Source organism: Aulostomus chinensis, chromosome 4 (assembly GCF_037954235.1).
Source record: "Aulostomus chinensis isolate RoL2024-O1b breed Wild chromosome 4, RoL_Achi_v1.0, whole genome shotgun sequence".
Taxonomy (NCBI): Eukaryota; Metazoa; Chordata; class Actinopteri; order Syngnathiformes; family Aulostomidae; genus Aulostomus; species Aulostomus chinensis.
Window position 1 is genome coordinate 9,792,081 of NC_141323.1, and position 27,292 is coordinate 9,819,372.

The 27,292-nt window shown below is 48.5% G+C and overlaps 1 protein-coding gene across 3 annotated transcripts; it reads left to right on the forward strand.

The window, feature by feature from the left end:
- The first annotated feature begins 861 nt into the window (after positions 1-861).
- LOC147262622 (SLIT-ROBO Rho GTPase-activating protein 1-like) lies at positions 862-27,292 on the forward strand. Of its 3 annotated transcripts, none has more exons than XM_086201657.1 (23): positions 862-1,330; positions 8,365-8,560; positions 9,381-9,435; positions 9,525-9,632; positions 11,059-11,121; positions 12,436-12,633; positions 13,572-13,700; positions 14,742-14,963; positions 15,394-15,495; positions 17,343-17,540; positions 17,619-17,703; positions 17,814-17,841; positions 18,015-18,051; positions 18,751-18,811; positions 19,012-19,089; positions 19,498-19,632; positions 19,798-19,903; positions 20,794-21,018; positions 21,502-21,581; positions 21,879-22,059; positions 23,090-23,221; positions 24,304-24,634; positions 25,278-27,292. In XM_086201657.1, exons 1-23 carry the CDS (start codon positions 1,264-1,266, stop codon positions 25,728-25,730), a joined length of 3,270 nt encoding a protein of 1,089 aa, XP_086057783.1. In that variant the 5' UTR covers positions 862-1,263; the 3' UTR covers positions 25,731-27,292. The 3 variants fall into 3 exon arrangements, with proteins under 3 accessions (XP_086057783.1, XP_086057784.1, XP_086057782.1); XM_086201658.1 differs by having other exon boundaries at positions 18,015-18,048; XM_086201656.1 differs by having other exon boundaries at positions 17,343-17,703; positions 18,015-18,048.

A 27,292-nucleotide genomic window follows, 5' to 3' on the forward strand; every position in this document is an offset into this window, starting at 1 on the left:
ATAATCACAGTGAGGGACGTCTATCGCAGTGAACCACTAGGGGGAGTCAAACAGCCATGAATGAATTTATTGACTCGGATTCAAACGTGTGAGGAACGTTCCTGGTGAGTCAGTTTGAGCTGCTGAGTTTCTCCAACAGTCAGTCAGTTCGAAAATTCTGACTCTGACGTCATTAACAGGTACACAAATACAGAGAGATCCCGAGGAGAATGTAGATCCACGCGTGGAATGTGCGGTTTGGAATGAGAAATTCAGAATTGGCCAAAAGGAACGGATAAGACGGGAGGGGTCAGGTCCTAGAAGACGTGGTGGGGAACAACCTGAACGTTGGTGAGACTTGATCGAACATGCAGTTGTTAATGCCAATGGAGCAAAGTTAAACTTCAGAGTCCCTTAGACGGAATTACGTGGTAATTATTCAATAAAATATCCACTGTCCCTCTTAGATAGAGGCTGAACTATTCAGCTTCCGGTGGCAGAGACATGAACTCACACTGAAGACTGGAGTTATAAAAGTTCATGAAAAAACAACAACAGTTAAATCAGAGGCCGCCGGAGGGGCCGTCCACCAGCACGCGCCTGTTCCTCCCTGCTGCCCTGTGACTGGTCGCCTCAGCTGTCAATCACGTGTCTGCTCCTGCCTCCAGCGCGGACACACCCATCCCTCACCGGCCTCTCGGTTACCGTTATCGGTATTATCCTCACGCACGTGGGGCGCCGCCGGTCCGCGCTTATTTGTGTGAAAGGTGACGGAGGAGGGTGGGGGGTGAAGATAACATCACGCAGCGAGTTTGTGTGTGTGTGTGTGTGTGTGTGTGTGTGTGTGTGTGTGTGTGTGTGTGTGTGTGTGTGTGTGTGTGGTCCACTGCATGTAGTGGGCGTGTGCTTTGCCGGTGCATGTGCACGCGGCTGCTTGCACGAGCTTAATAGCAAGAACAGACGCTTTGAAAAAAATGTTCATTGGTATCCACATTATGGCGGGTCCTCCTCCTCCTCCTCCTCTTCCTCCTCCTCCTTGCGTTGGGTCATTTCTCTGTGCGTGATTTGTCACGCGCGTGCCCCCCCCCCCCCCCCCCCCTCCTGCTCCTCAGCGTGGAGGTGCGGGGCCACTACTGACTGTGTTGTTGCGGCACTGGATGGATCTGGCGAGCATGTTTGCGGGTGAAGCAGCCTCGGGCGGTTCACACGGAGGGAAATAAACCGGGATTTTGCCTCTTTTTTTTCCGTGTCTACCTGCCGATCGGTCACCTCAGCTGTGACGACATGTCAAACTCAAACAAAAGCAAGAAGGACAAAGAAATCCTGGCTGATTATGAGAGCCAGGTGAAAGGTAAGATCATAGCAGCCGTGACCACACACCTGCCTCGGAAGTCCAGTGTGTGTGTCTGTGTGTGTGTGTGCGCGCGCTCGCGCGGGACCTCACCGGGAGGATTTGTGGGTTCATCCTGAGTGCTGCATGGCGCCTGGGGGTGTGTGTGTTGACTTGGGGAGTCTTTCCATTGGTATTCCTCGGAGGCTGTGACTGCAGCAGTGTGTGTGGTCCACAGATGTGACCTGATGCTGACAAACTCTATAAAAAAAAATGCCATGATTGTAGGACTCCTCCTCCTCTTCCTCCTTCACCTCCTTCCCACCACCACCACCATCATCTCTGGTGTCAATTTTACTCAAATTTTCTGAAGCAGTAAGATTCTGTGCACCTGCAAGGTTCAAAATGTCCGACCTTTACTGAGCGAGCACCTGTGAATACCAGAGGAGCCATAATTCCTCTGTCCATGGCCACATGGCTCCTCACACTTCCACTCATCACCTACGCCCACGCCACCTTTCTTCGCCTCTGACTATGAAGAGAAGGAGGAAATGTGTTTACTCTCATTTTGTTGCTCCATTCAGAAATCCTCCCTTCTCCATCCAATTCAGCATTTAATAGTGGCGAGTGTTGCAGCCCCCATGTGAGGGGAGGGGTGTGTGTCTTGTGTGCATGTGGTCTTTGCTCTGGCGCCCCGCCGGACCCTCGGGGCGGGGATGCCCTGCGTTGAAATGACCGCTCAGATGAAGCCGGTCCTGTCGCCTCCTGCTGAGAACCAAACGTATAGATCTGCTGTTGTAACTATGTGCTCTCCAAGTCTGCCCGGCTTCTCTGGCTCCTGATTGGTGGAAACAGGAGGTGGTGTGTAATGTATACACAAGAGGTGGTCTCTCCCTCTCCCTCTCTCTCCCATGAGGAGGTGCTGGCTGAGGTGAGGTGTTCCTGGAGGAAAGGTAGTGGGGAGATGATGCTCAGTGCTGACGATACATTTTTGTGATGCGGTGTAGTGAGCGCGCTCCTGGTATGGCAGCGTTACCTTGCAAAGGTGCGCCGCCTCCTCCATCTGAGAGCATCGTCTTAATGAGAAAAGACAATTGGAAAGGAGCTCTGCAGGGGAAGCGGAGGCAAGTGTTTCCTGCCGCAGCTCATTTTGCATCTGCATACAGGTGATTAATGACCTTTAGGGAGGAGCCATATTGTTTTACATGGAGGTGCAGAGATGAGTCCTACAACAGGTAAATGAGTTCCCTCCAGGTCCCTGGTCTCCAGGTGAGGGACATGAAACAAGGTGTGTGCTTCCAGTTGCTTGAGATGTCAGCAGGTTCAGTTCTACATCAGATCCACCAGTAAACACCAGACCGGTGGATGTTGGAGGTTCAGTTCTACATCAGATCCACCAGTAAACACCAGACCGGTGGATGTTGGAGGTTCAGTTCTACATCAGATCCACCAGTAAACACCAGACCGTTGGATGGTAGAGGTTCAGTTCTACATCAGATCCACCAGTAAACACCAGACTGGTGGATGGTGGAGGTTCAGTTCTACATCAGATCCACTAGTAACACCAGACCGTTGAATGGGGGAGGTTCAGTTCTACATCAGATCCACCAGTAAACACCAGACTGGTGGATGTTGGAGGTTCAGTTCTACATCAGATCCACCAGTAAACACCAGACCGGTGGATGGTGGAGGTTCAAGTCTACATCAGATCCACCAGTAAACACCAGACCCCTGGATGGTGGAGGTTCAGTTCTACATCAGATCCACCAGTAAACACCAGACCGGTGGATGGTGGAGGTTCAGGTCTACATCAGATCCACCAGTAAACACCAGACCGGTGGATGGTGGAGGTTCAGTTCTACATCAGATCCACCAGTAAACACCAGACTGGTGGATGGTGGAGGTTCAGTTCTACATCAGATCCACCAGTAAACACCAGACTGGTGGATGGTGGAGGTTCAGTTCTACATCAGATCCACCGGTAAACACCAGACTGGTGGATGGTGGAGGTTCAGTTCTACATCAGATCCACCGGTAAACACCAGACTGGTGGATGGTGGAGGTTCAGTTCTACATCAGATCCACCAGTAACACCAGACCGGTGGATGGTGGAGGTTCAGTTCTACATCAGATCCACCAGTAAACACCAGACCGGTGGATGGTGGAGGTTCAGGTCTACATCAGATCCACCAGTAACACCAGACTGGTGGATGTTGGAGTGGTGGAGTCTTAAAAACCTGGGTTGCTAACAAGAGTCTAGAGGAGCCTACAGAGGTCATGGAGGTCATTAAAGGTCATCAGAGGGAAACACAAGAAGCCTGAAGCTTAGTGGTGGTGACCTTGAAGTTATGTGACCCTGGTGTTGCTCCTTCATAGGCTAACGTTAGCTTAGCACTGCTAACCGTAGCATCCAGGCTTCCAGCATCATCAGAGGGTTCATTAGTGAAGATGATCCTGATGAACTGAACCTGGAAGATCATCAACTTTTGTTCACCAGAGCTGATTTACTGGTTCAATCACCACAATCACATGGAGCGACCCTATTGGCTGCTGGGGGAGGAGCCAGGAGATGACCACTTCCTGTTGGTGGAGGAACCAGGAGATGACCACTTCCTGTTGGTGGAGGAACCAGGAGATGACCACTTCCTGTTGGTGGAGGAACCAGGAGATGACCACTTCCTGTTGGTGGAGGAACCAGGAGATGACCACTTCCTGTTGGTGGAGGAACCAGGAGATGACCACTTGCTGTTGGTGGAGGAACCAGGAGATGACCACTTCCTGTTGGTGGAGGAACCAGGAGAAGACCACTTCCTGTTGGTGGAGGAACCAGGAGAAGACCACTTGCTGTTGGTGGAGGAACCAGGACATGACCTCTTCCTGTTGGTGGAGGAACCAGGAGATGACCACTTCCTGTTGGTGGAGGAACCAGGAGATGACCACTTCCTGTTGGTGGAGGAACCAGGCGATGATTGAAACATTATTTTTTAAAATACTATTAGAAACATGCATGAACGTTTTTCGTAGAGGTCCATGAAGTGGTTCTTGAATGAAGAATGCGAATGAAGAAATCTGGGACTGTTAGAGAAAGTCAGGGATCCACCTCTCAATCTGACGGGTTCCTTCTCGGCTCCACATGTAAATTAGCCCAGCGGTTTTTGCGTAATCCTGTTGATAGTAAACAATAATCATTTAATTGCGGGAGCTCAGACTCACTGAGGAGGGAAAGCGGAGCCGCTGTGGTCTCAGGATGCCGATCACATTCATGTTTCTGCCGTTAAATTTGTGTCCTGCTTTTATCCCGACAAATAGCAGGTTTATCTCAATAGAAGCGGCCCGACCTGTGCACCTAATCTGGCTAAAGTGGATTAACAGTGATTGGAATGCATCTCGGACTCTGTAGTTGAGGCTGATTCAGATTGAAGCTTTATGGCTGTTGTGATATTTTGACACTTCCTGGTCTTCCTCGCTGGTTTGACCTTCGATGGGGGACGGTCTGAGCGCTCCACCCCTCCAGCACAATGACCTCGGAGGGGTTGTCAGATTGAATCGTTGCAGCAGACGAGTGCTCTCTGCCGGGTATCTCGTCTGCATACTTCCCCTGGTGTCAGTGTTTTGTGCTGACTGTAGCTCCTCTGATCAAAGAGGCTGAGTCTTGTCTTTGGGGGCGGTACGAGGACACACAAGGAGGGTTTCTAAAAAGAGGCATTTCAGACATCAAAGGCGTCGGATATCCTTCCTTCACTACCAATTGACTGAGATCCAAGACGAGGAGTTTCATTGATATAATCTCGCCTCCTCGGTGAATCTGGGAATCCTCCTCCAGCTCCTCTGCGAAATGTAACCAGCTTTCTTCATCTGACACTCCTCTTCAGGGCTGCAGCTAATTATAAGTTTCATTATCAGTTAATCTGATTATGCGCCGGACTGATTTAGTGCCTGATTTGTAAATGGACAAAAAAATAGGCCTGTGGTACTAATCAAATTTATTTTCAATTACCGTTACAGCTTCAAATGATTTGAGTTCAAACCATTACGTTGATGTTCCTGTTATGTGGAATGACAGTGACAAAAAGAGAAAACGATAAGAGCGCCGCCGGGATGACGCGTTGTTGTATTCCAACAGGAAGCGCTTATGTCAGGGATGAGGTATTTTTGTAGTCCCACAGGAAGTTAGCATCTCCATAGTTCCCTCCACCAAAAGCGGAAGTCCTCGACACTTGGAGGCTTCCTAACGTGAACCAAACATTAAAAACAACTCTGATTCTATGAATGCAGGTAAAGAACATTTTGGAAAAATGTCTCCGGCTACGAGCATTAATTGCAGCTAAGCTAACGAGCAGCGAGCCATCCTGTGGGGGTCTGGTGCTCTGTAATACGCCAGAGACGAGGGAAGAGTGTCTAGTTTGATCTTTTTATCTGGATCTAAAAATGATGGACATTCAGTGTATTTCCCCAAAAGTTTCGACAAGTTCATGAAATTGCATCATGGTGTGATTTTACTGGTATTATTTGGAGAAAGAGTGGGGACCAGCATGTGTTTTAGTGAGTAAAGGTGGTGGTTATACCCAGCCTTGCTGATCGGGTCCCTTTATTTCCAGGCTTTAACCAATGCTAAGCTACCTGCAGCTAACGGACACAAGGGTGGTATGAACCCAAGTAGAAAATAACAAGCAGGTCCATCCATTTTCAATCGTAACATAGCGGGAAGCATCACTGGTGGTGTCATGGCTGCTCACAGCCCAACAGAGGCTTAACACCAATTTAGAGGAGTGATTATTAAATAGCTGAACATCTGAACACCCCAAACCATCCGAGACATCCCGCTACACCAACCAGCCAATCAGCGGCGAGCGTTTCTGCACCCAGGGGGCATCGAGTGACAGCCATCACAGCGGCAGAGACATTCATTCACAAGAAAGTGTTGCAGATCAACACACTTCATGTGTTCTCGACCACATTCACGTCTGGCTATGGAAATGCTTTTCACCGGTTGTTTGTGAAGATTGACTGTCGTATCAGGAGTGTAATAACTAGTTTAGTATGTAAGAGCAAACACAGGTAAAGGGCAAGAAAACTCAGAGCCCGGCCATCATACTTTTCTTGAGGTGGTGGAATTTTCCCCTTGAAGCTGCAGCACAGCAGGACTTCCTGTTGCTGCCGTCAATAAAACAACTGCAGATGAATAAGTGATGCTGCTGCCGTGCGCCTGGGCAGTTTAGCGCATTTGTCGGGGAATTCATTCTTAATTTAAACTCTCTTTAACTCTCAGAACCTCAACTGTGTGCCAGCACAGCAGGCTACAACGGCTCAGCTCGGGAGGGCCAGCTCTTCTCTGGCAGGAACCTTGACGGAATTATTCATGCAAAAATGTATTTTAAAAAAATGTGGCGTTTAGGCGCTGGCTTGTCATGAGAAATACCACTGTGGCGTCATTGTTCTGTTGCTCTTGTTTTAAGGCTGCATGTTCATAGTGTTCAGTCATTATGCGACTGAAGCTTCCTGCCAGTGACACCCGGCACGCCTCGATCTTCACGTCATCATTTGTGTCTGCTGAAGTCTGGCTCCTGGGTGTGAGACCCTGGGGATGATTCTCAGGGTTCTGGTTCCACCTGGGTTCACCACAGGTTCTGGTGTGTGTCTGTGATGGATGAAGTGAGGAGGGAGGGATGATGTCAGTGACGGTCCTCACTAGGGTGGAAGCACAAACATGCATGCATATCGATGCGGCAGATCCGAGCTCTCGTCCTCACCTTCCTCATCACATGGTTCACACAGTGCGTGGTTGCCAAGACAACAGGTAGTGGAGTGGATAGGCTCCCTGAGGGATTGGTCTGTGTGTGTGTGTGTGTGTGTGTGAGAGAGAGAGAGAGAGAGAGAGAGAGAGAGAGGTGGGGTTATTGTGTTTTCTGTAGCCGCTCTCTTTCCTCGCTGCTGCAGAGAGATGCAGCTCTGGAGCAGCACAGGCAGTGAAGCGAGCAGCCAGCCGCTACCATACTGACTGTAACACTGGGGCTGTGTGTGTGTGTGTGTGTGTGTGTGTGTGTGTGTGTGTGTGTGTGTGTGTGTGTGTGTGTGCGTGCGCGTGCGTGCAGAGTGTTTATGTAGCTGCTTTTTAATGCAGTCAGAGGTTGTTGTTCAAGGTGACCTCTTCGAGGAAGGTGGGCAGTCTTCCTCAGTAATTATGAGGGATTAATGAGACAGAGATGGAGTTAGCAGGCTCTCCCAGGTTTTCAGGGGCTTAGTTGCTGTCTGGGCTCCAGGCGGCGGCGGTGCTTCATGTTTTTACCGTTGTTCTAGCAGCAGCTTCACTGCCGAGCCAACCAGAGGCAGGCCTCCTTTTTCTTACTGCTCGCTGAAGGTGGCAGACTTTGATTTCAAACAGTACCAAAACATTATTCCATGTTATAAATATGCTAATTATGAAAATAGTACCTTTAAAAAAAAAAAACAGTCACCAGTCACTAAGGGCTAAACAGTCTCGGGAGCAATAAAGCAAAAAAACGGACCCAAAAACATCATCAAATACTGAACATTACCACTTAAGTTGGCTGGAAAGTTAAGATAACAACTTGATTAGTGAATCAAAATTCCAGTGAAAATGCAAACACCAGTACTGTCAGGATTTATGATCTGAAAAATGGAAATGCTTGTGGAAACGGAAAACTTCTGTATAAGATGTCAGGGTGATGCTTCACCCAAACGTGTATTTTGCCTCTCAAGTTCTCACTAGCAGGAGTCCTGAGCTCACTCAGATGTTTTTCCCTCCCGCATCACCTCTTAGTGACTCCAGAATGCGGGAAGATCCAGCCACGTATCTTTAGCCTGAGGCTAACAACAGCTGAACTGCTCAGAAACGTTGACAGTTCACCAACTCTCCAGGTGGTCTGGTGTGATTCAGGGATCCTCTCACGCTTTGACTTGAGACTTTAAAACAACTAGAACTCCTCCACTTCAGTGCTGCCGTGTCGGAGCGTGAGCGAGTTGGTTCAACGGATGGGATAGGATGTCTTTGTTTTTACTCAAATGTCCAACTTCCTGTTTGCGTTTGTGTGTAGATGTGCGGACCCAACTGGTCGAGCAGCAGCGCTGTCTGGAGCAGCAGACGGAGATGCGGGTCCAGCTGCTCCAGGACCTGCAGGACTTCTTCAGGAAGAAGGCAGAAATCGAAACCGAGTATTCCAGGAACCTGGAGAAGCTCGCCGAGAGGTTCATGGCCAAGACGCGCAGCACAAAAGACCATCAGCAATACAAGTGGGTGGAAATGAAACCATGTGTTCACCAAAGAGCTCAGCTCCTATGACAGCTTGATTTGTGGACTCATGTTCATACGGAGGCCATTCCCCTCTGATGTCACACTCGGGCTGTGACGCGAGTGTGCAGGTTTATTTTGTACAACTGTGTTTCTCATTGTATAAATATGGAGAATCCAACAAATTATTGTAATTCCATGACATCCTGGTTTGCCTGCAACAGAATAACAGAAATAAGAATTGATTGATAAAACCCAGAGGGACGCCACATATTGGATCATCCGTCAGCTACGTTAGCATTCTACCACTTCCCAGCTCACATTGCTGCTGGTTTTGTCCCTCGGTACAAAAGGAAAGAGTTCACGTTTTATCCCTGGAAGTGCTTGGAACACGTCTGTGTTGGATGTTACCTGAGTGAGAATGTGTAACGTAACATGAACTTACTTCTTTGATTTTAAATTATGTAATAAAACAACTAGCAATGCTAGCTAGGAAGCAGGTGGAATGCTAACATTAGCTGCTGGCTAACGGTAGCCAATTTGTTATCATATGTGGTTTGACCATTAAATTTGGCTCTCTAGTTCTCCGGGGGTTTATTGACATTGTTTTCTTCATTTACCAGAAAACAATGATATGGTGAAATGATCATCTGTAAGATTTTCTACATGAATACAAGTCTAAAACACATCAGTACGACATTATTGGAATGTGACATCAGAGTAATATGGCCGCCATGTGAAGATGGTCTACTGTATCAGAAGAGATTGTTAACACACAGTGTTGAATTGTCAGTAACGTGTGTGTTTGCGTCTCTCTTCCAGGAAGGATCAGAACCTGCTCTCGCCGGTGAACTGCTGGTACCTGCTGCTAAACCAGGTTGGTTCGTTAGCTCATAATCAGAAACATGAGCTCATCAGAAATCCTCCATCTCCTCTCCTCTCCTCATCTTTGTCTCTTTTGTCTAGGTGAGGAGGGAGAGTAAGGACCACGCCACCCTCAGCGACCTCTACCTGAACAATGTCATCACTCGCCTCACACACATCAGCGAGGACTCGGCACGCCTGCTGAAGAGGGTGAGATGAAATCTGAACGTTCCTTTGATCCAAAGCCTCTCAAGGCTCGATGTCTCTGTGTCTCACACTAAATGGAGCTTGTGTCTGCGGCGACCTCCCCACGCTGCCACCATGCACGCTGAGCGGAGGCTTCTGAATTCGTCCTCACGGATACAAAATGAAACCATGCGCCTCTTCTAGACTTTCCAGATGTCGTCAGACCAAATGGATCACGCTCTGATCTTGAAACGAGTCATTTCGCAGTGGTTGAGTGACGCTCAAAACAACCGATCCTCCGTTTTACTGCTGCAACAGCCTGCATACGGTTGTAATAACCCTCACTGCCAGCAGGGGGAGACAAATGTTCCTCATCCAAGCTTTAAGCTAAATTTCACAAGAGTGACTTAAAAGTGAAAGTAGCTGCTATGGAGTTAAACGTCCCTTTCTTACGTAACACTGAGTGTCAGCCTTCTTATGAGGACATTTCTTTATAAAATCACATCCTAAAATTTTACTTTTCAAAGTTTGAAAAATACCTCAGAGTACATATTTGCATATTTTATTGAAAAAGCTTGAATATATGTATTATGTTCAGGAAGAGAGTGAGTTGAACGCACAAGAAGGAGGAAGAGTGAGGCAGGTCGCTGTGGTGGGACTATGAAAAATTCATGTTAGTACACACATGATCAAGTTAGTTTGTGTGTTCTTTCCTCATCAGTGTACTGCAAAAGCGTAGAATTACGTATTAACAGAAAAATGAAATCAAGTAAGCAGTAAATGTACTGTTTTCTTTGCGTGGTGTGTTTTTCCACCGCAGCCCCTGTAAGGCGAAGAGTTGATTCTAATGAAAAGTAAAGTCAGTATTCCCCTGAGCTGCCGGGCTGCCTCAGAGTTTAGCAAATTAAACACACGCACACTCCTCCCCGCCTCTAAGTTTAGCTCAGTGTGTTCATTATTAATCTCTCTTCCGGCTCCTCTTTTATTCATGCTAACTAAAGTGCAGTGGCTGCCAGCAGCCATCAGCCCGCCATCACAGCCTCCCAAAACTCAGCTCGGGAGAGGAACGCCGGGAAGACACAGACGGCTGAGTGGCTATGACAACGCCGGCAGCCATGGCGACAGGCTCAGCTGATCTTTTCTCAGCAGGCGCTATGGGAACAGGATTCATCCATCCTGGGATTCCATAGTCATTTAGCATAATGCAATATTAATGCGGCACCGTGCTGTCACATAACTCCGTCCCCAAACCGGTCGACTGTTTAATGCATGAGACAGAAATTCAGTTTGAGGCCGAGCTCTGCTTGTTTCACCTATGAATCCATTTGTTTGTGTGGTCGGATCCATGCACGTGCCGCCTGATGGATCGCCGATGTTTCTGCTCACATTTTGTGAATGAACATTTGCATGACTTTACCTCCAGCTGATGGTATTTTCTCTCCACTGATAGAGTAAAGAGATCATCTTTCAGCTTCAGGAGGATCTCATGAAGCTTCTGAATGAACTTTACACCGTAAGTGCAACAAACTCTCTCTCTCTCTCTCTCTCTCTCTCCCTTTCTCTCTCTCTCTCTCTCTCTCTCTCTCTATATATATATATATCTATCTATCTATCTATATATATATAATAGCTTTAAAAAGCCAGAAACACCTTCAAAACAGATCACAATCTCACTGAAGGTCTTGCAGGAATACTCTGACTTTATGGGAGGTGGGCCTCTTGGCCATCACTGCCAGTAAAGAAGTTGGAGACCCAAGCTAGTTAGCTTAGCCCATTGGCTGGTGGTGGGTGGGAAGTGTTAGCATCAGCTAGCTCAGGTCCACGCTAGCTAGCTTAGCCTAGTAGGTGGTAGTGGGTGGGAAGTGTTAGCATCAGCTTGCTCAGGTCCAGGCTAGTTAGCTTAGCCCAACGGCTAGTAGTGGGTGGGAAGTGTTAGCATCAGCTAGCTCAGGTCCAGGCTAGTTAGCTTAGCTCAATGGCTGGTAGTGGGTGGGAAGTGTTAGCATCAGCTAGCTCAGGTCCAGGCTAGTTAGCTTAGCCAATGGCTGGTAATGGGTGGGAAGTGTTAGCATCAGCTAGCTCAGGTCCAGGCTAGTTAGCTTAGCCAATGGCTGGTAATGGGTGGGAAGTGTTAGCATCAGCTAGCTCAGGTCCAGGCTAGTTAGCTTAGCCAATGGCTGGTAATGGGTGGGAAGTGTTAGCATCAGCTAGCTCAGGTCCAGGCTAGTTAGCTTAGCCAATGGCTGGTAATGGGTGGGAAGTGTTAGCATCAGCTAGCTCAGGTCCCGGCTAGTTAGCTTAGCCCAATGGCTGGTAGTGGGTGGGAAGTGTTAGCATCAGCTAGCTCAGGTCCAGGATGCTGGTGTGTCCAGCAGGAATCCTCCTCCTCCTCATGATCAGTAGCAGCAGTCGCTCTTCTAGTCCTCAACAAACGTTTGGTTCTGTTGACCCAAGTTCCAATGGAGCTTTGGAGAAACATTTTCAAAATCCAGACCATGAAGATGGGTTTAGAAAAAAGCAAAAAACATCAAATAGTTTTGACTTGTACCGTCAGGCAGGAGAGATGTTTTTGTGTGCCAGGAAGTCGTCGTCAGACTTTATTTTCTGGGTCTGCTCGGAGCCTTGAAGGAGGGAACATGTCGGGGTTTATTTTCAATCAGGGTTGTGGTCTTGAAAGCGTTTCGTCTAAATAAGTAAACACTGGAAATCAGATTAGAGTGGCCTTGATGACCTTGAAGAATGAAAACACTCAACGCTGCTTTCTTCTGTTTATGCTCCATCGGCTGTGTTATTATGGGCTGCTGCTGCTGCTGCTGCTGTTACCAAGGTGATAAAGACATATCACATGTACCACGTGGAGACCATCAATGCGGAGACCAAGCTGCGGGAGGCAGAGCGTCAGGAGGGGCGCGTGAAGGGTGTGTCTGGGACAGGCGGAGGGGTGGAGCCTGTATTTGGCCTGCGGATAGAAGAACGCCACCAGAGACGCAACGCAGCCCGCAAGATGGAGAAGATGAGAGAGAAGGTACAAAGAGACGCCGGGGGGGGTCAAAGACTTTCAGACCTGGTTTGTTCAGTGCATCCTCCTGTCCCCTTCATGGTCGTCCCTGGAGGCAGCAGGAAAAAAAACAGGAGAGGATTGTCTTTGTTTGGTTGTTCCTCTTGACAGTAGCAACATCCCTCTGTCTGTTCGCAGTTTGAATCATAGCGCATTCTGACATCCTGGTCAACGCCGAGCAACACGCCATTCACACATTGAAGAAATTGTCATAATAGGAAAAAGGCCAAAAAAGACATGCTAGATGTCCATCACAGCGTCCTCAGGTGTCACACCTTCATGATCAGTCACGACAGGCTGACTTCTGTCGTCTGTCCTGGCTCTAGCGGTTCAGCTACATGTGTGCTAACATGTTAGCGCCCAAGTGTAAATTTGTCACAGTCCTTCCATCGAGAGTTGGTGTGTTATCGGACGTTAAATGTTGCATAAAGTGGGTTAACGAGTAGAGGACACGCGACGTGGCTGCAGCTTTCATGATATACGATGCTCCTGTTGACAGGCCATTGCTGGTTTATGAGTATCTGAGCAGCTGCCATGAACATTTAACACTTGTCATTATTCATGATTGGGACCTCCATGCTCACCGCGAGAGCAGGAGAGCCATGACAGACCTGCAGAGAGAAGGAACTGACTGGCGTCTTCAGACTTGTGACTTGGGCTTTGAGACTTGGCCCGCTAGAACAGACCTGCGAGCATCTCAAGGACGTCAGTGTGTTGATTTTGGGCCGGCTCTCAACAGTTGAGTCCATGTTGATGTGAGGCAAAGTTACATTTGAGCTGTTATCACAGCTTTAGAGGAATAAAGGATATTATTTGCAGCAGCGGAAGCTAGAAAGCTAGAAATACTCAGAACTCCATGCAGTTTGAAACAATTTTTTCCATCTGGTCATGTGTTTCTTCATCAGAGGAAGGCAAAGTACTCAGAGAATAAACTCAAGACCCTGAAAGCCAGGAACGAGTACCTGCTGACTCTGGAGGCCACCAACGCCTCCGTCTTTAAATACTACATCCACGACCTGCCTGACATCATTGACGTGAGTATGACCCCGTCTCTTCCTCACTTTAATACACGTCAATAGACCAAACTCTTAAAGGAAGAAATAATCATCATGCTAACGTGGGTTGTTCTACCTTGAAGACAACTCACCTTTTGTGTTTAGAAAGTACCTACCTACCTACCTATAAGGGAGCAAGTCGACTCATTTCATACAGACGCCGTAAATCTGAGCTTTTATTGTGTTTTTATTTTCCTGTTTCTATCTGATACAAAAGCAGAGAAGCAAAGGTTTTAGTGGATGTTGAAATGTCTAAAAAAAACTATTATAGCAGGTTATTTAAAAAAAAAATCCAGAGTTTTTTCTTGTTGTTTCAGGTCTAAATAATTTAAAATACATTCTTCATGAAGAGAAGTGTACAAAAGTATTGATAAATGCCACAAATGCTCCTTAATGGAGTTCTTCTTGGCACCACCATTGATCCCTGCGTGAAGCCCCATCTTTCTGTGTGTAGAGTTGTGAAGTCACAGAAGTGAAATCACATTTATTTGCCATCTCCATGGTTACGTGTCTCCCAGATGGAGCGTCTGTACAGCTCAGATCCACCAGAACCCCTCCTGGTCGACTCCTCCATACAAAAGACCCTCAGATGTTAAATAAGTTCTTCTTCTGTGAGACGTCGAAGGTTCAACAATCTGCATCTAAAATTCGGGCTCCCATGGAAGTTTTCTGACAGGAATCAATTCTGTGGCGCGAACAGCAGGTGTCAGTTCAGAACCAGTGCAAAACAAAACACTGCACTTCAGATTTGGGACCTGTTTTAGAGGAATTCAGCATGTGTGGTCCCGTGTGATGGGCTTCTGTCCTCCACACTAGCCTGGAACATGGCACACAACCATGATGTCATAGAGACCTCGACTCCCAGTGGATGTTTTTGCCAAATTTGAAGAAACTCCCTCAGAGGAACATGGATGGTAGGGACAGGTGGACCAGAGAGCATGAGGCCTCCAGCCTTGACTACATGACACAAGAACAAAGGTGTTTTGAGCTCTCACAACCCTTTTGTCTCCTCCGTCTCAGTGTTGTGACCTAGGGTACCACTCCAGTCTGAGCCGAGCACTGAGGACCTACCTGTCTGCCGAACTGAGCCTGGAAGCCTCCAGGAGGGCCGGCCTGGAGGTGCTGGAGGGGGCCGTGGAGGGCCTGGACCCCGCCCGCGACAGGCAGCGTCTGCTGGGCCTCTACCCCACCGCCTTCTGCCCCCCGCAGCGCTTCAGCTTCCAGGCCCACATGGGCGACGCGGTCAGTCCCCCAGCATCCAGACCTACCTGCCCTTTTTGTCTTAGGAATAAAGAAATGTTCCACCTCAGAGAATGTGATGTCACATCCTGTTATTATTTTACACCCTTGTGGCTAAATGCAATGGGGTAAGTTACTAATAATTAGATCATTTCTTATTTATAAGTATTTGTTGATTTCTTTTACTTTCTCTGCTTTGACACCAAGTATTATGTCCTTTTCTTCAAACAAGACTTTCGCTTCACTGAGCATAAATTCTGATGTGGGCAGGTGATTTCATGTTTCTCTTAGAAATGAGAATAGCTTTGAAGTTTATGATGACGAGAAAGATTGATGCTCAAATCTCAGAACAATGTACCACCACTGCAATACTTTAAACTTGTTTTAAACTGTCAAAACCTTTACGAAGTGCTTCACTTTCACTTCCTGTCAGGTGACCCAGATCGCCTCTCAGCCACAAGTCCAGGCGGAGCTCACGCTCCGCCTCACGCAGCTCCAGACCCGCCTGGCGTCGCTGAAGATAGAGAACGAAGAGGTGAGATGCACGAAAACGCCAAAGAATATTTATGGTGCCAACAATTTTTGGGGGAGATGGTGGAGGGGCGGAGTCTTTCACTTAGGGGCAGATTTAGCTCACTAGGTTGTCCTGGAATGTTGCCTGATCGATGCGAACATGGATGATTTAGAGGATTAGCATTCGGACATTTTCATTTCTCTACACTGGGTCATTTGCATAAAGAGAAGTTGCTGTCTCAAAGGTACTGAAGCACACATACGCAAAAAATCCTGTTAGCTCCAAACTAAGTACAAGTAAAATCAAGTGGTAAACATGCAATATGAGGGTAAACAAGGTAAATATGTCCTGCTCAGACCAGCTTATTACTTTCAAAGCATTCAAAACCAAAATCCAGTGGTTGCTCAGGCTAAGAGGCACATCAAAGTTTGGTGGTTCAACCTCTGGACACCATCAAGCTTCTCTCTAGTGGAACCGTACCATCATCGCATCGATTCACTGGACAAAAACTGGTTTTCCCCCAGTTAGAAACTTTGCAGACTGTGATGGTAATTTATACAGTTTTAATGGGGTGATAATGTAGCAGATGCACCCTCTAAAAATAAACTGGTGCCATGTGAGAGCGTGGCGGTGCCGCGGCGTCCTACGCGTTGTTGTGGTGTGCTCAGAGGGCAGCTGTTAACTCGCCCTGAAGGGCATAAAAATGCTGAACGAGTCGGGATTAATGAGCTGCATCTGCACAAGTCAGCAGCTCACAAATGCACACACACGGACACAAACACACAGCGACCACCATAAACAAATAGGAAAACAACTTTACAGCCATTAAACGCTGTAAATGCGAAGTTGAAGTTTATGGAACAGAACTTGATCACACTTCATCAGACCTGCAAAAAAAAAAAACCTCCCTAAAGTTCACCAACCCTTGTGCAGTAACGGCATTTATGCAGGGCCTCATGGTGGTGGAGAGAGCGATGTTGTCATCCTACTTTCAGCACCAACGCTGCGTCCCTGTGGCGGTGCAGACTGCAGGTATACATCATGAAAACCTGTCAAGCTCCAGCCTGGCACACAAAGCTAACTTTAGCGTCGCTATGTTGCCAAGTCACTTCTACGTCTATAAAGTAGCACAGGAATGAGTAATAAAACAGGTTAACAAGTTGCCGTTGTTTCGTGCCCAGTTTCCTCGTCTCCAAGGAGCCACGGAGAGGCTAACTTCCTGTTGGACTACAAATATACCTCATCTCTGACATGCTAACTTCCTGTTGGACTACAAATATACCTCATCTCTGACATGCTAACTTCCTGTTGGACTACAAATATACCTCATCTCTGACATGCTAACTTCCTGTTGGACTACAAATATACCTCATCTCTGACATGCTAACTTCCTGTAGGACTCCTCCCAGTGTTACTCCTGTAAAACCTGGTTGCCCCTGTTTTCTGCAGACGTTTGAGTCAGAGAACCATCACAGCATCATCAGGGATCTTAGGCCCCCCCACCCCAAATCTAATTAGCATCTGAGTATCGTTCCCCATCGGCCTGAAAAGTTGCCTCCCAAAGGTTTTTAGCGTTCTCGCTGAAGCTTGGTGGGATGATAATTAAACACTGGATGAATCCCTCAGACAATTCTGATCTGGTGGAAAAAGTTGAACAATAGGAGGAGATGTGCTGTGGTGTTTATAGATTGCAGCATCGCCGTGGTTTCCCTCCACCGAACGCCATCAATGAGATTCCTTAATGCAGCGAAACAAATCATTAAAATGTCCTCAGACCTGATTACAGACGCTTCAACAAAAACCCACTGACTCGGAGACGAGGGAACCAGACGCTCAACCATGCAAACTTGTGCCCTCTCGCCCTCCAGGTGAAGAAGACCTGGGGAGCCACTCTCACCACCCTGCAGGACATGACGGTGCTGGACGACTACGACGTGTCCCAGAGCTTCACCCACAGCCCGTCCTCCGAGTCGGTCAAGTCCAGCGTGTCGGACGGCTACTTGAACAAGCCCAGCCTGGCGAAGAAACGAGCCAACCAGCAGGAGACGGAGCTCTTTTACTTCACTGTGAGGAAACGACTGAGCCAGACGTTCATACAGGAAGTTGACGGCACAACACGTCATCTTTGTGTTTTTGTTTGTCAGAAATTCCGCGAGTATCTGGAGGGGAGTAACCTGATTTCTAAACTGCAAGCCAAACATGACATACTGAAGAAAGCTTTAGCGGAGGGTAAGACTCCCAGACTCTCTCTCTCTCTCTCTCTCTCTCTCTCTCGCTCGCTCTCTCTCTCCGTTCTGGACTAATGACAGTAACCAGCATTTCCTCCTGTCATCCTACAGGCTATAAAGCTGAACTGCTCACCACCAGGTAAAGTTGTTATTTCATGTGTCACACTGACTGTAAGTCTTACTTTCCTACCCTCCACTTTGGTTTAAGCTATGTGAACGTCTCTCTCTCTCTGTCTCTCTCTCTGTCTCTCTCTCTGTCTGTCTCTGTCTCTCTCTCGCTCTTTCTCTCTCTCTCCCTCTCTCCCTCTCTAGTCGTGGGCGGAAGAACTCCCATAGCAAGCACCAGGTAGTGTTGCCCTGCTTTCAGCCCTCTGGTTGTTTGTGTTTGTGGTAAAAAATGTGTGTTGAGTTGCCGTTGAGGTCTCAATTAGATTTTCCCTGGAATGTCCTTAAACTGATACTCTGCCCAAAGAGGGTGTTTACTTTCCAATACTCACAAATAGGTTTCTTGAGCTCACTAAGATGTTTCGTCCCTCCTGCATCACTTCTTTGTGACTCCTGAGAGTAGAAAGATCCAGCCACGTGTATTTAGCTTGAAGCTAACGGAGACTGACGGCTACCAACAACTACAGTGCCCAAAAGCGTTTGATTACAAACCCTCCAGGTCGTCGTCCTGTTAGAATTTGTTTGTTTTCACCTCAAATCAATTGTGGATTAGGGAGCAAACAGCTGGATAAAACAGACCTGGATTATCCTGGATTATCCTGGATGACGAGTTTTGGAGACTCTATTCACACGTGTGTTAAAATGATCATACGGGACCGAGGTCCATTTCAAAGTCAGTTCCCTGTCGAACACGGAACTAAAGCTTTTTGGTCTCAGGTGTCTTTGCTACTTCATTGTGTTGCGCTGATGATCAATGGATCAATGCCCTCATCAACCAGTCGCCCCTCAGCCCCTACAACTGACAGACAAACCTACACTGGTGATCACATGACCTCCTTGGCAGAAGTCATAAACAACAACGATGTACTTGATGTGTTTGCAGGATTCGACCAAAGCCATACCCTTGCTCGTGGAGAGCTGCATCCGCTTCATCAACCTACACGGTGAGTTCAGCTGGAAACCCTGGTGCTAAGAGGTAGTACACAGAGAGTACTGCACACAAGTGTGTATATGTACTGTATTTACTGTGGAGGAGAGAATGTGATGAATGTTCCCCTCCTGAGCGTTGATGCCTGAAGCATGTTTTTGAGAACCAGCTGGCATTGAACCTCCCTGACCTCCACGCTGGTCCCGTCCTCAACAGGTCTTCAGCACCAAGGAATATTCCGGGTGTCAGGATCTCAGGTGGAGGTCAACGACATCAAGAACTCCTTCGAGAGAGGTGAGAGCAGAGACGAGGACTCGGGTCTGAGGCTCAGTCAGAGACACGCCTGCACCGCCTGTCATAACTTTCGGCTCTAAAAGCTTTAAAGCACACGAACAGAGGATCTTTTTACATGCAACAGCTAAAATACAGGTTGGCAACCTTAATGTTGAGGTTCCTGCGTCCTTGCTGGACTCGCCATGATGACAAGAAGTGATGCCCCTTCCACCTGCTTGCTAGCGATAAACCTGGAGATAGACATGGTTGGAGGAAGTAGCATAACGGCTCAATTCAGAGTGGCTAAAACAGAGTGAGAGACTTGAAGATGCAGGTGGAGACTCGTGAGCATCTCTGGCTGAGGGGCTGAGTGGGAGGCGGCCTGGCGATGGGTCAGGACGCGGTTGACTGTCTCCGTCTCTCCTCCAGGTAACGACCCACTGATCGACGAGGAGAGCAACCATGACATTAACTCGGTGGCCGGCGTGTTGAAGCTTTACTTCAGGGGGTTGGAGAACCCTCTCTTCCCGAAGGACAGATTCAATGACCTCATTTCCTGCGTCCGTGAGTACCACCACGCGCTGGCCCGATGACTCGCCTTGTTCAGCACACACTCATGCGTTCTCTCTCAGTTTCTCCTGCCGCAGCCTCTCCTGTGGCGCCACCTCATATTTCCCGGGATGTGACATTGCGACACCTCGTGATGTCTGATGTGTTTTCTTGCTGCAGGGATAGAAAACCTGTACGAGAGAGCGCAGTGCATCCACAAGATCCTGCTGGGCGTTCCGCGGGCCACGCTGGTGGTGATGCGTTACCTGTTCGCCTTCCTCAACCAGTGAGTGTCCACAAAGCCAACCACTTCCTGCTAATGATCATTTCTTTCCATTTCCCCCTCAGTCCCACAAGGTTTTTCAGCTGAGGAGAGGCCTCTCCTGTCCTGAGTGCACTCTTAAAAGATGAAGAGATGATAAAAGCGAGCTCATTTCATCACCCCTGCCTCTCAAACAAATATAGACCGTGAGAGCGGCGAGGACCGTAGAGGCGGGTGTGATGGATCAGCTCAGAGCGTTTGCTAGCTCGCCTGCTCTGAAGTGGATTCAGCTTAAGTCTCATTAAAGCAGCTTCACTGGTGAGCAGGGTGCCGATTTTCAGGGGGGGCCAGCGTCTCCGTCCAGGACATCCACCTGACCAACCTCCTCAGCTGGCTTTGGAGGCTGGTAGTCCTGATGGTGGCGCTACTTAAACATTGCTAGCAGCTCAGCAATACACGCTGCACCTTTACAGAATCCACCCAGACGGCACCTGGAGTGAACCCGATTATTAAGGTGCTTTGAGCCGGAAGCTGATTTGTCTCACCTTGAGTTCTGGCGTGAGCAGAACTACAAACAGGCCGCTGCAAATTCTCGCCAAACACGTCTCTGGTGTTCATTAAAAAAACACATTTCACAGTTGATGGAGTCTGGAGAATTTCAGACTTTTATCTCAAAACCCGAATTTTGAACATTTTTGAGTGTGGTGTTCAGGGAGCACGCGTTTCCACATCGGTCCACATGGACGGCAGGCAGCTTTGCGATGTCTGGATGAACCTGCACGCGAGGCTTCTCCTGAAAACTGACTTGGACACTTTTGGGGTTCATCTCCGTGCTGCAGCTTTGATGTGAAGAAGTAGTGACCAGAATGTGTGCAGTCCAACGTTTCCTCAGCGGTGACGTGTGTCATTCCCAGTCTCTCCAAGTACAGCGATGAGAACATGATGGATGCCGGGAACTTGGCCATCGTTTTCGGCCCCACCCTCCTGCCCACCCCGGACACGCTGGACCAGGTGGCCTGTCAGGCGCATGTCAATGAGGTCATCAAAACCGTCATCCTGCACCACGACAACATCTTCCCGGACACCAAGGAGCTGCCGGGGCCGGTTTATGAGACGTGTATGACTGGAGACCAGTACTGGTGAGCCTCCCATCACCACTCATCACACTCAGCCGGGGGCATCTGCATGTAATCACTGTTACATGATCTACCGCCTGTGTCCACCATCCATGAACATATGATGATGTCACACGTGCGGTCATGAAATTCAGAAATTCAGCTTTTCCTCGAGCTGCTGGACTTACTGACCCAGACGTTTGTGGGATTTAGAGGGTTAAGCGCTCAATGGCGCGATACATCAGTGGGGTTGCTTGCAGTTTTTTGTCAAATAAAATATTAACAAACACTTTCCAGCCAGTCAGAGCTGAGACTCTGAGCTATGACCCAGCGAGCCTCTGATGGTCACATGACCAGTGTCCTGCTGGATTGTTTCCTGTCATAAACTCTGGCCACTCGTCCTCCCTCCAGCATCCGCGTCTCCGTCTGTACGTCCTCCTCCCTTTGTTCCCAGTGGACCAGTGTGTCTGTCTGATTGTGTTTCCTGCTCCTCCCTCCCTCCTGCAGCGAGAGTCCGTTCAGCGAGCCCGGAGCGTTGGAGGAGGCCGAGCCGGATGCCGGTACCGAGACCCAGACCAGCGACGAGGGTATGTGTGACCCCTGACCTTCACACACACACTCACCCAGCAGGCCTCCTCGCCACTCCACACTCCCGTCCCTTTCCTCTCCTGGTGGAGAGGGGTTTCCATGGCAACAGCAGCCATGGAGACAACCACATCCCTCACTCCCCTCCTCTCCTGTCTCCATGTGAATTAATAGAAAAGACCGTCTTTGAACACTCTTTAGGGAGCAAACCAGCTGACTGAGGTGAAGCTGCTGTCAGCTTCACCTCAGTCTCTCTCTCTCTCTCTCTCTCTCTCTCTCTCTCTCTCTCCATCTGTCAGAGGGCGAGGCAGTGGAGGCGGTGGCCAGGTTTGACTACGTGGGCCGGTCGGGCCGGGAGCTCTCCTTCAAGAAGGGAGCGTCTCTGCAGCTCTTCCAACGAGCGTCACATGACTGGTGGGAGGGGCGCCACAACGGCAACCACGGCCTGGTGCCTCATCAGTACATCGTGGTGAAGGACAGGCGAGTGCACGGCTCACCGGGAGAGCGCACGAGATTTCAGCAGCGCCGGTTCTTTGGGACAGACCCATCTGAACCGGCAGAGTTGAGCTGACAGATAACAAGCGTTTATAGAGAGGGGCCATAAGGAGAACTACAAAATATCATTTTGTTTAGTATTTAAAGTTTAGTTTCATTTAGTATTTAAAGTTTTGATACAGAGTTGTAAAATAATTTTTTGTTTTATTCATTTACATTTTTCATTTACATACGTACCTACAAAAAAACCTGTTCATGTCACATATTTGTGGAAGAGCTTCACGAAAAATAAGACAGCATGTAAGATGAGAAATATACAAGTATGTAGAAGAAGACAATGAACCTTTAAAAAGGGCGATTAAATGGAGAGAGAATAAAATAAAATCCATGCATGGATGGGAAGTGTTTCTGAATTGTAAGTAATTGTGAATACATTTTCATTTTGTTTTATTTATTAATGTAGTGCTTAATGTCTGGTATGTTTGTTTATGCTGTAACAAAAAGTGTTAATAATGTAATTAGCAACATTAGCTGAGAGTCTGGCACCAAAATGGACTAAATCAGAAAATCGAATTAGCGTAATAAATCCAAGAGGAGAGCAATACTTCTGTGGATGAAGGTTCTCTACTCAGAGGTGAACCAGCCAGATGAGCAGGAACATTCTTATCTTTAGATAATGGCACTGATGAGTCACTGTTCAGTGGAACTGATGCTGCAGCCTCGACGCTGAACTCTTCGATGAATTCATATCTAGTAAAACTAGCGCTCAGAGACAGACCTGGAAGCCTTTTACCTGTTATTGTAACCATAACAACCGATTGTTTTCTGTATATGAGCGCCTTGCTGATGTGGAGTGACGCCTCATGACCTGCTGCTGGATTACTGATGAACAGACTCGCTGATGGAGTCTTTGACCGCCGGCTATTGATCAGTTAATTGATGATTGGTGTGTTTGGTCAGTCCACCTCTCCGGTTCCCTCAGTGATTTGTCCTGATCTGTGCTGGCTGTATTTAGGGCGGACGCCATGTCAGATACACTCAGTCAGAAGGCGGACAGTGACGGCGGGAGCAGCAGCACCGATGACAAGAGGTCCACCAGAGAGCTGTGCTCGCCCACCGACGTCCGGCCGCCAGAGACCTATAACAGGTCTGTCAAGTAGACGTCTGGCATCATCACGAGGAGCTGCAGCGAGCGCTCCAACCAGCCTCCAGCTCCTTCTCTCACCTCTAAAAATACCTGACTTGTGTTATCACATGTTTGTCACGTGACTTGTTTCTCCATCTGCAGGCACCTTTCACTTCCACTCAGTCGCTCCTGACGATATAACACAATCTCTGAGCACTTTATCACTCATTTATTCATGTGGTTATCTAACCAGCCAATCGGGAGGCAGCAGAGCAGTGCATAAAATCATGTGGATGTTAAAGTGACTCTGCAACACACGGTACAGGAGAGAGCCTTTCGGTCTCCTGGGGAGCTGAGACCCTCGCTAGTTAGCTTAGCCCAATGGCTGATAGTGGGTGGGAATTATTAGCATCAGCTAGCTCAGGTCCAGGCTGGTTAGCTTAGCCCAATGGCTGGTGGTGGGTGGGAAGTGTTAGCATCAGCTAGCTCAGGTCCAGGCTGGTTAGCTTAGCCCAATGGCTGGTAGTGGGTGGGAAGTGTTAGCATCAGCTAGCTCAGGTCCAGGATGCTGGTGTGTCCAGCAGGAATCCTCCTCCTCCTCATCATCAGTAGCAGCAGTCGCTCTTCTAGTCCTCAACAAACCTTTGGTTCTGTTGACCCAAGTTCCAATGGAGCTTTGGAGGTGCTGCGTCAAATCACTGCTCCCAGTCAGGAAAGTAGTTCCGGCTACGTGTCTGATTCTACCACTTCAATGTCTCCTCATGTTAAACTGGTATTCATCACCAAGGTTACAACCCTCCTGATATTAATGCAGGCAGAGACGGAGCTACGCTAACACTTCCCACCCACTACCAGTCATTGTGCTAAGCTAACTAGCCTGGGTCTCAGAGAAGCCCCTGTTTTCTGCAGCTGAACATGCAGTTCATGTTTCTAATAATAGCAAAGGACCGGTTTAATTGTCCTTTTTAGGTCAAATGCAGATTTGAATCACAACACCAACCTTCACTGCAGCTGGAATCATCCCTCCGCCCTGTTTGTCTTCATCATCATTTGTTAAAGTACTCGAGTCTCTCTGAACTAGCGCTCCAACTCTCTGATCACAGTCACCGCCGGAAACGGACTGATGGTTTATTCCGCCGCCCCCTGGGCCGCTCCAATGACAGCCACTGCCACGGGAACGGAGGGGTGATGGAGCGAAGCTCGCCACCTGTGACGGGTCACTTCAGTCCCAGAGAACTGCTGCTGGGGCGGGGCCATGGCTTGACTCCACCTCTTGACAGCCCGGAACGCCGGCGCCGTTCAGCCGCCGCCGTAACCATGACAGTCAGCCGCCACGATTCATTGAGGAGGCCAGAAGACACGCCTATCCGGCGCTCCAGCAGTGGTCAGCACGGCTTCGGATCCAGAGGCCTGGATCCCGACACGCTGGCACAGGTACGCTAACACACAGGAAGAACTTTCCCATGTACACAGGTCACTAGAGTTCATCAGAACTTTAAAGTGATACTTCAGCCAAAAAGTTTAATGTGTCTAAGTTCTCACTAACAGGAGTCTTGAGCTCACAAAGTTGTTTTTCCCTCCTGCATCACTCCTTAGAGACTCTAGAGTGCAGAAAGAGCCAGCCAGGTACAACTGACAGCTAACAACGGCAAAAGAGTGAAAAAAACCTTCACTTTACAAACTCTCAAGGTCATCGGCCAGTTTAGTCCGCGACTTCTTGATTTGAGACCAAACGAGGGAGTGGTTGCAGCAGCGCGGTGTTGCGAGCCGACTTGTCTCACTGGAAGATCCGAGTACAAAACTTGCCTTTTCTGGCGTGTTAGCTGCTGCTAGCCAGCTAGCTTAGAGAGTACGGCTGTTTCACGTAGCGAGGGAGACCTTAAAGATGGCAGCACACCAAACCTGGACGGCTGGAGCTCATATCACGACCCTGCTTTGGTAAACTACATCATATTGAACAGAAGTGACCTTGTGTCCACTGAAGCCTTCATCTTATCCTCACGCCATCATCATCATCGTTGTCGTCATCATCATCATTGTCATCACCTGACCTCAGCCGTGGTCTTTGCTCCTGCAGGACATTGAGGAGACAGTGACAGTGGCCCTGGGGGAGCTGAGGCAGCTGGAGCGCCAGGGCTGCAGGCCGGCGCCCGACGTGGTTCTGGACACTCTAGAGCAGGTGAAGAACGGCCCCGTCGCCACCTGCTCCTCTGAGTCTCCCAGCCCCCACAGCACGCCCAGCACCCCAGGCACGCCAGGAACCCCCGGCACTCCAGGAACCCCTGGAACTCCAGGCACCCCGAGTCCCCTCAGTCCTTTGAGCCCCATCAGCCCCCTCCCCGGACCTCCGCCTGGACCTCCCAGACCGGCCAACCCTTCCCCTGACACCCTGAGCTCCTTCAAGCCTGTTGCAGCTCCCCGAATTGGGGCGCCACTGAGGCCCCCTGCCCTGAGGCCCAAACCAATGGTTCCACCTAAGAGCAGCACCCCGCCTCTGCCCCCGCCATTAGACAAATCCTGCACCATGTGAGCCAAACCAGGCCGATTCCAGGCTGAATCAGGCCTACCCAGGCCAAAACTGGGCCAGAAGAGGAGATCAGGGTACTGCTTAGTGTTTATAATCAACATGAGGGTAGAGACGGTAGGAAGACGAAAGGGTTTTAATGTAGTAATAAAATATAATATATGACTTGACCTATGATATGATATGCCATGATATTTCTGTGTTGTCAGGTTGGTGTGTACTCTCTTGGTGTGTAGGAGTTTACTTTCTCCATGTATCGAAGCATTTATCAACAGTTAGCTAAAAGAGCTGCTGATAGCGACGGGCCCGGCGTCCTGTCCTCGGCGCGAGATGCTAGTGGGGAGAGTAGTTCCAGTAAAAATGTAGTTCCAGTGACGTGAATGTTGGCTGTTCTGTCATGACGATAGGCCCGCGTTAGCTAGCTGGCGAGCTGATCACCAAGAGGCTGCTGTTTCCCTAAACCAGGGACTGGCCGGTTGCTGTTTCTGGGACGAGGACAAGGCAGAGTGAACCATTTTGTTTTTCAGCTGCTAAGCTCACTTACACCTCAAAAGACCTCCGGAAGTGGTGGTGACACACGTTATTTAACCTACGTCCGGCTATTTAATGAATGTTTCCAGTATTTAACGACTGTTCAGCCATCTATTGAATGTTCGGTGAGCTGTGGTGGCGACTCACTACACTTTTGAAAAACCTTCTTTTCTGTTGGGACGCCCAGACCGGAGCTTCAAACAGGGTGTGAGCGGTGGAGGGAGTTTGGACTGAACTTTTTCTGGGATGGGGTGGATGTTTGATTTATTTCAGTGTGTGCTCAAGGGTGTGTGTGTGTGTGTGTGTGTGTGTGTGAGAGTCCTGCTTGCCTGCCCTTGTTCTACTCCCTAGAAGCACTAGAATAGTGATAGAAGATAGATTATTCATGCCTGCCTTGAGTGCCAGAACACGCAAGCTGGGGGTAACGAGTGCAAAAAGCATGCCATTTTGTGTGTGTGTGTGTGTGTGTGTGTGTGTGTGTGTGTATGTGTGTGTGTGTTAAAACAAAGGTTTACCTGCTTGTTACACTGAAGTCACTAGTTAACCTTAAATTCACAGAAGCTAACAGGGTGGGGCTCCGCGCATAAACGCCCAAAAAACACTTGAACAGCACACTGAATGTGGCCTCAAACCAGGCTGATGCGAGTGTGGTGATTAAAAGATGCACATCTGTGTGTGTGAGTGTGTGTTTGTGTGTGTGCTTGTGTGTAAATGTGAAAGTGCCTTTTTTTTAATCTTTTTTGGGGGAATCCACTCACGCATGTCCTGAACGAAGAGCAGCAGCACTCCGAATGAAGTAATCATCAAGTGTTTAGTAGATCCCTGAATTATGACTTCTAGCATTAACCCATTGTGACATTGCACTTTGATGTATAGGATCGTGTACTTGGCATGTAGCATCAGAACATGGTGGTGCATTTTAATTCAAAAGGGAGGATTTCTTTGAATGTGTTTGATAAATAAAGGAAACGGTTTTCGTCTGTTAGTGTTGCTGTATTTGAAACTGGAGCTTCCTAAAGATGAGCTCATATAGCCAA

Excerpts from the sequence above, each read along its gene's own strand:
- LOC147262622 (XM_086201656.1), top strand. The coding sequence starts at position 1,264 with ATGTCAAACTCAAACAAAAGCAAGAAGGACAAAGAAATCCTGGCTGAT. Across the intron at positions 19,090-19,497 it reads CAAGAACTCCTTCGAGAGAG|GTAACGACCCACTGATCGAC; the intron begins GTGAGAGCAGAG and ends TCTCTCCTCCAG. Across the intron at positions 19,904-20,793 it reads CTGTTCGCCTTCCTCAACCA|TCTCTCCAAGTACAGCGATG; the intron begins GTGAGTGTCCAC and ends TGTCATTCCCAG.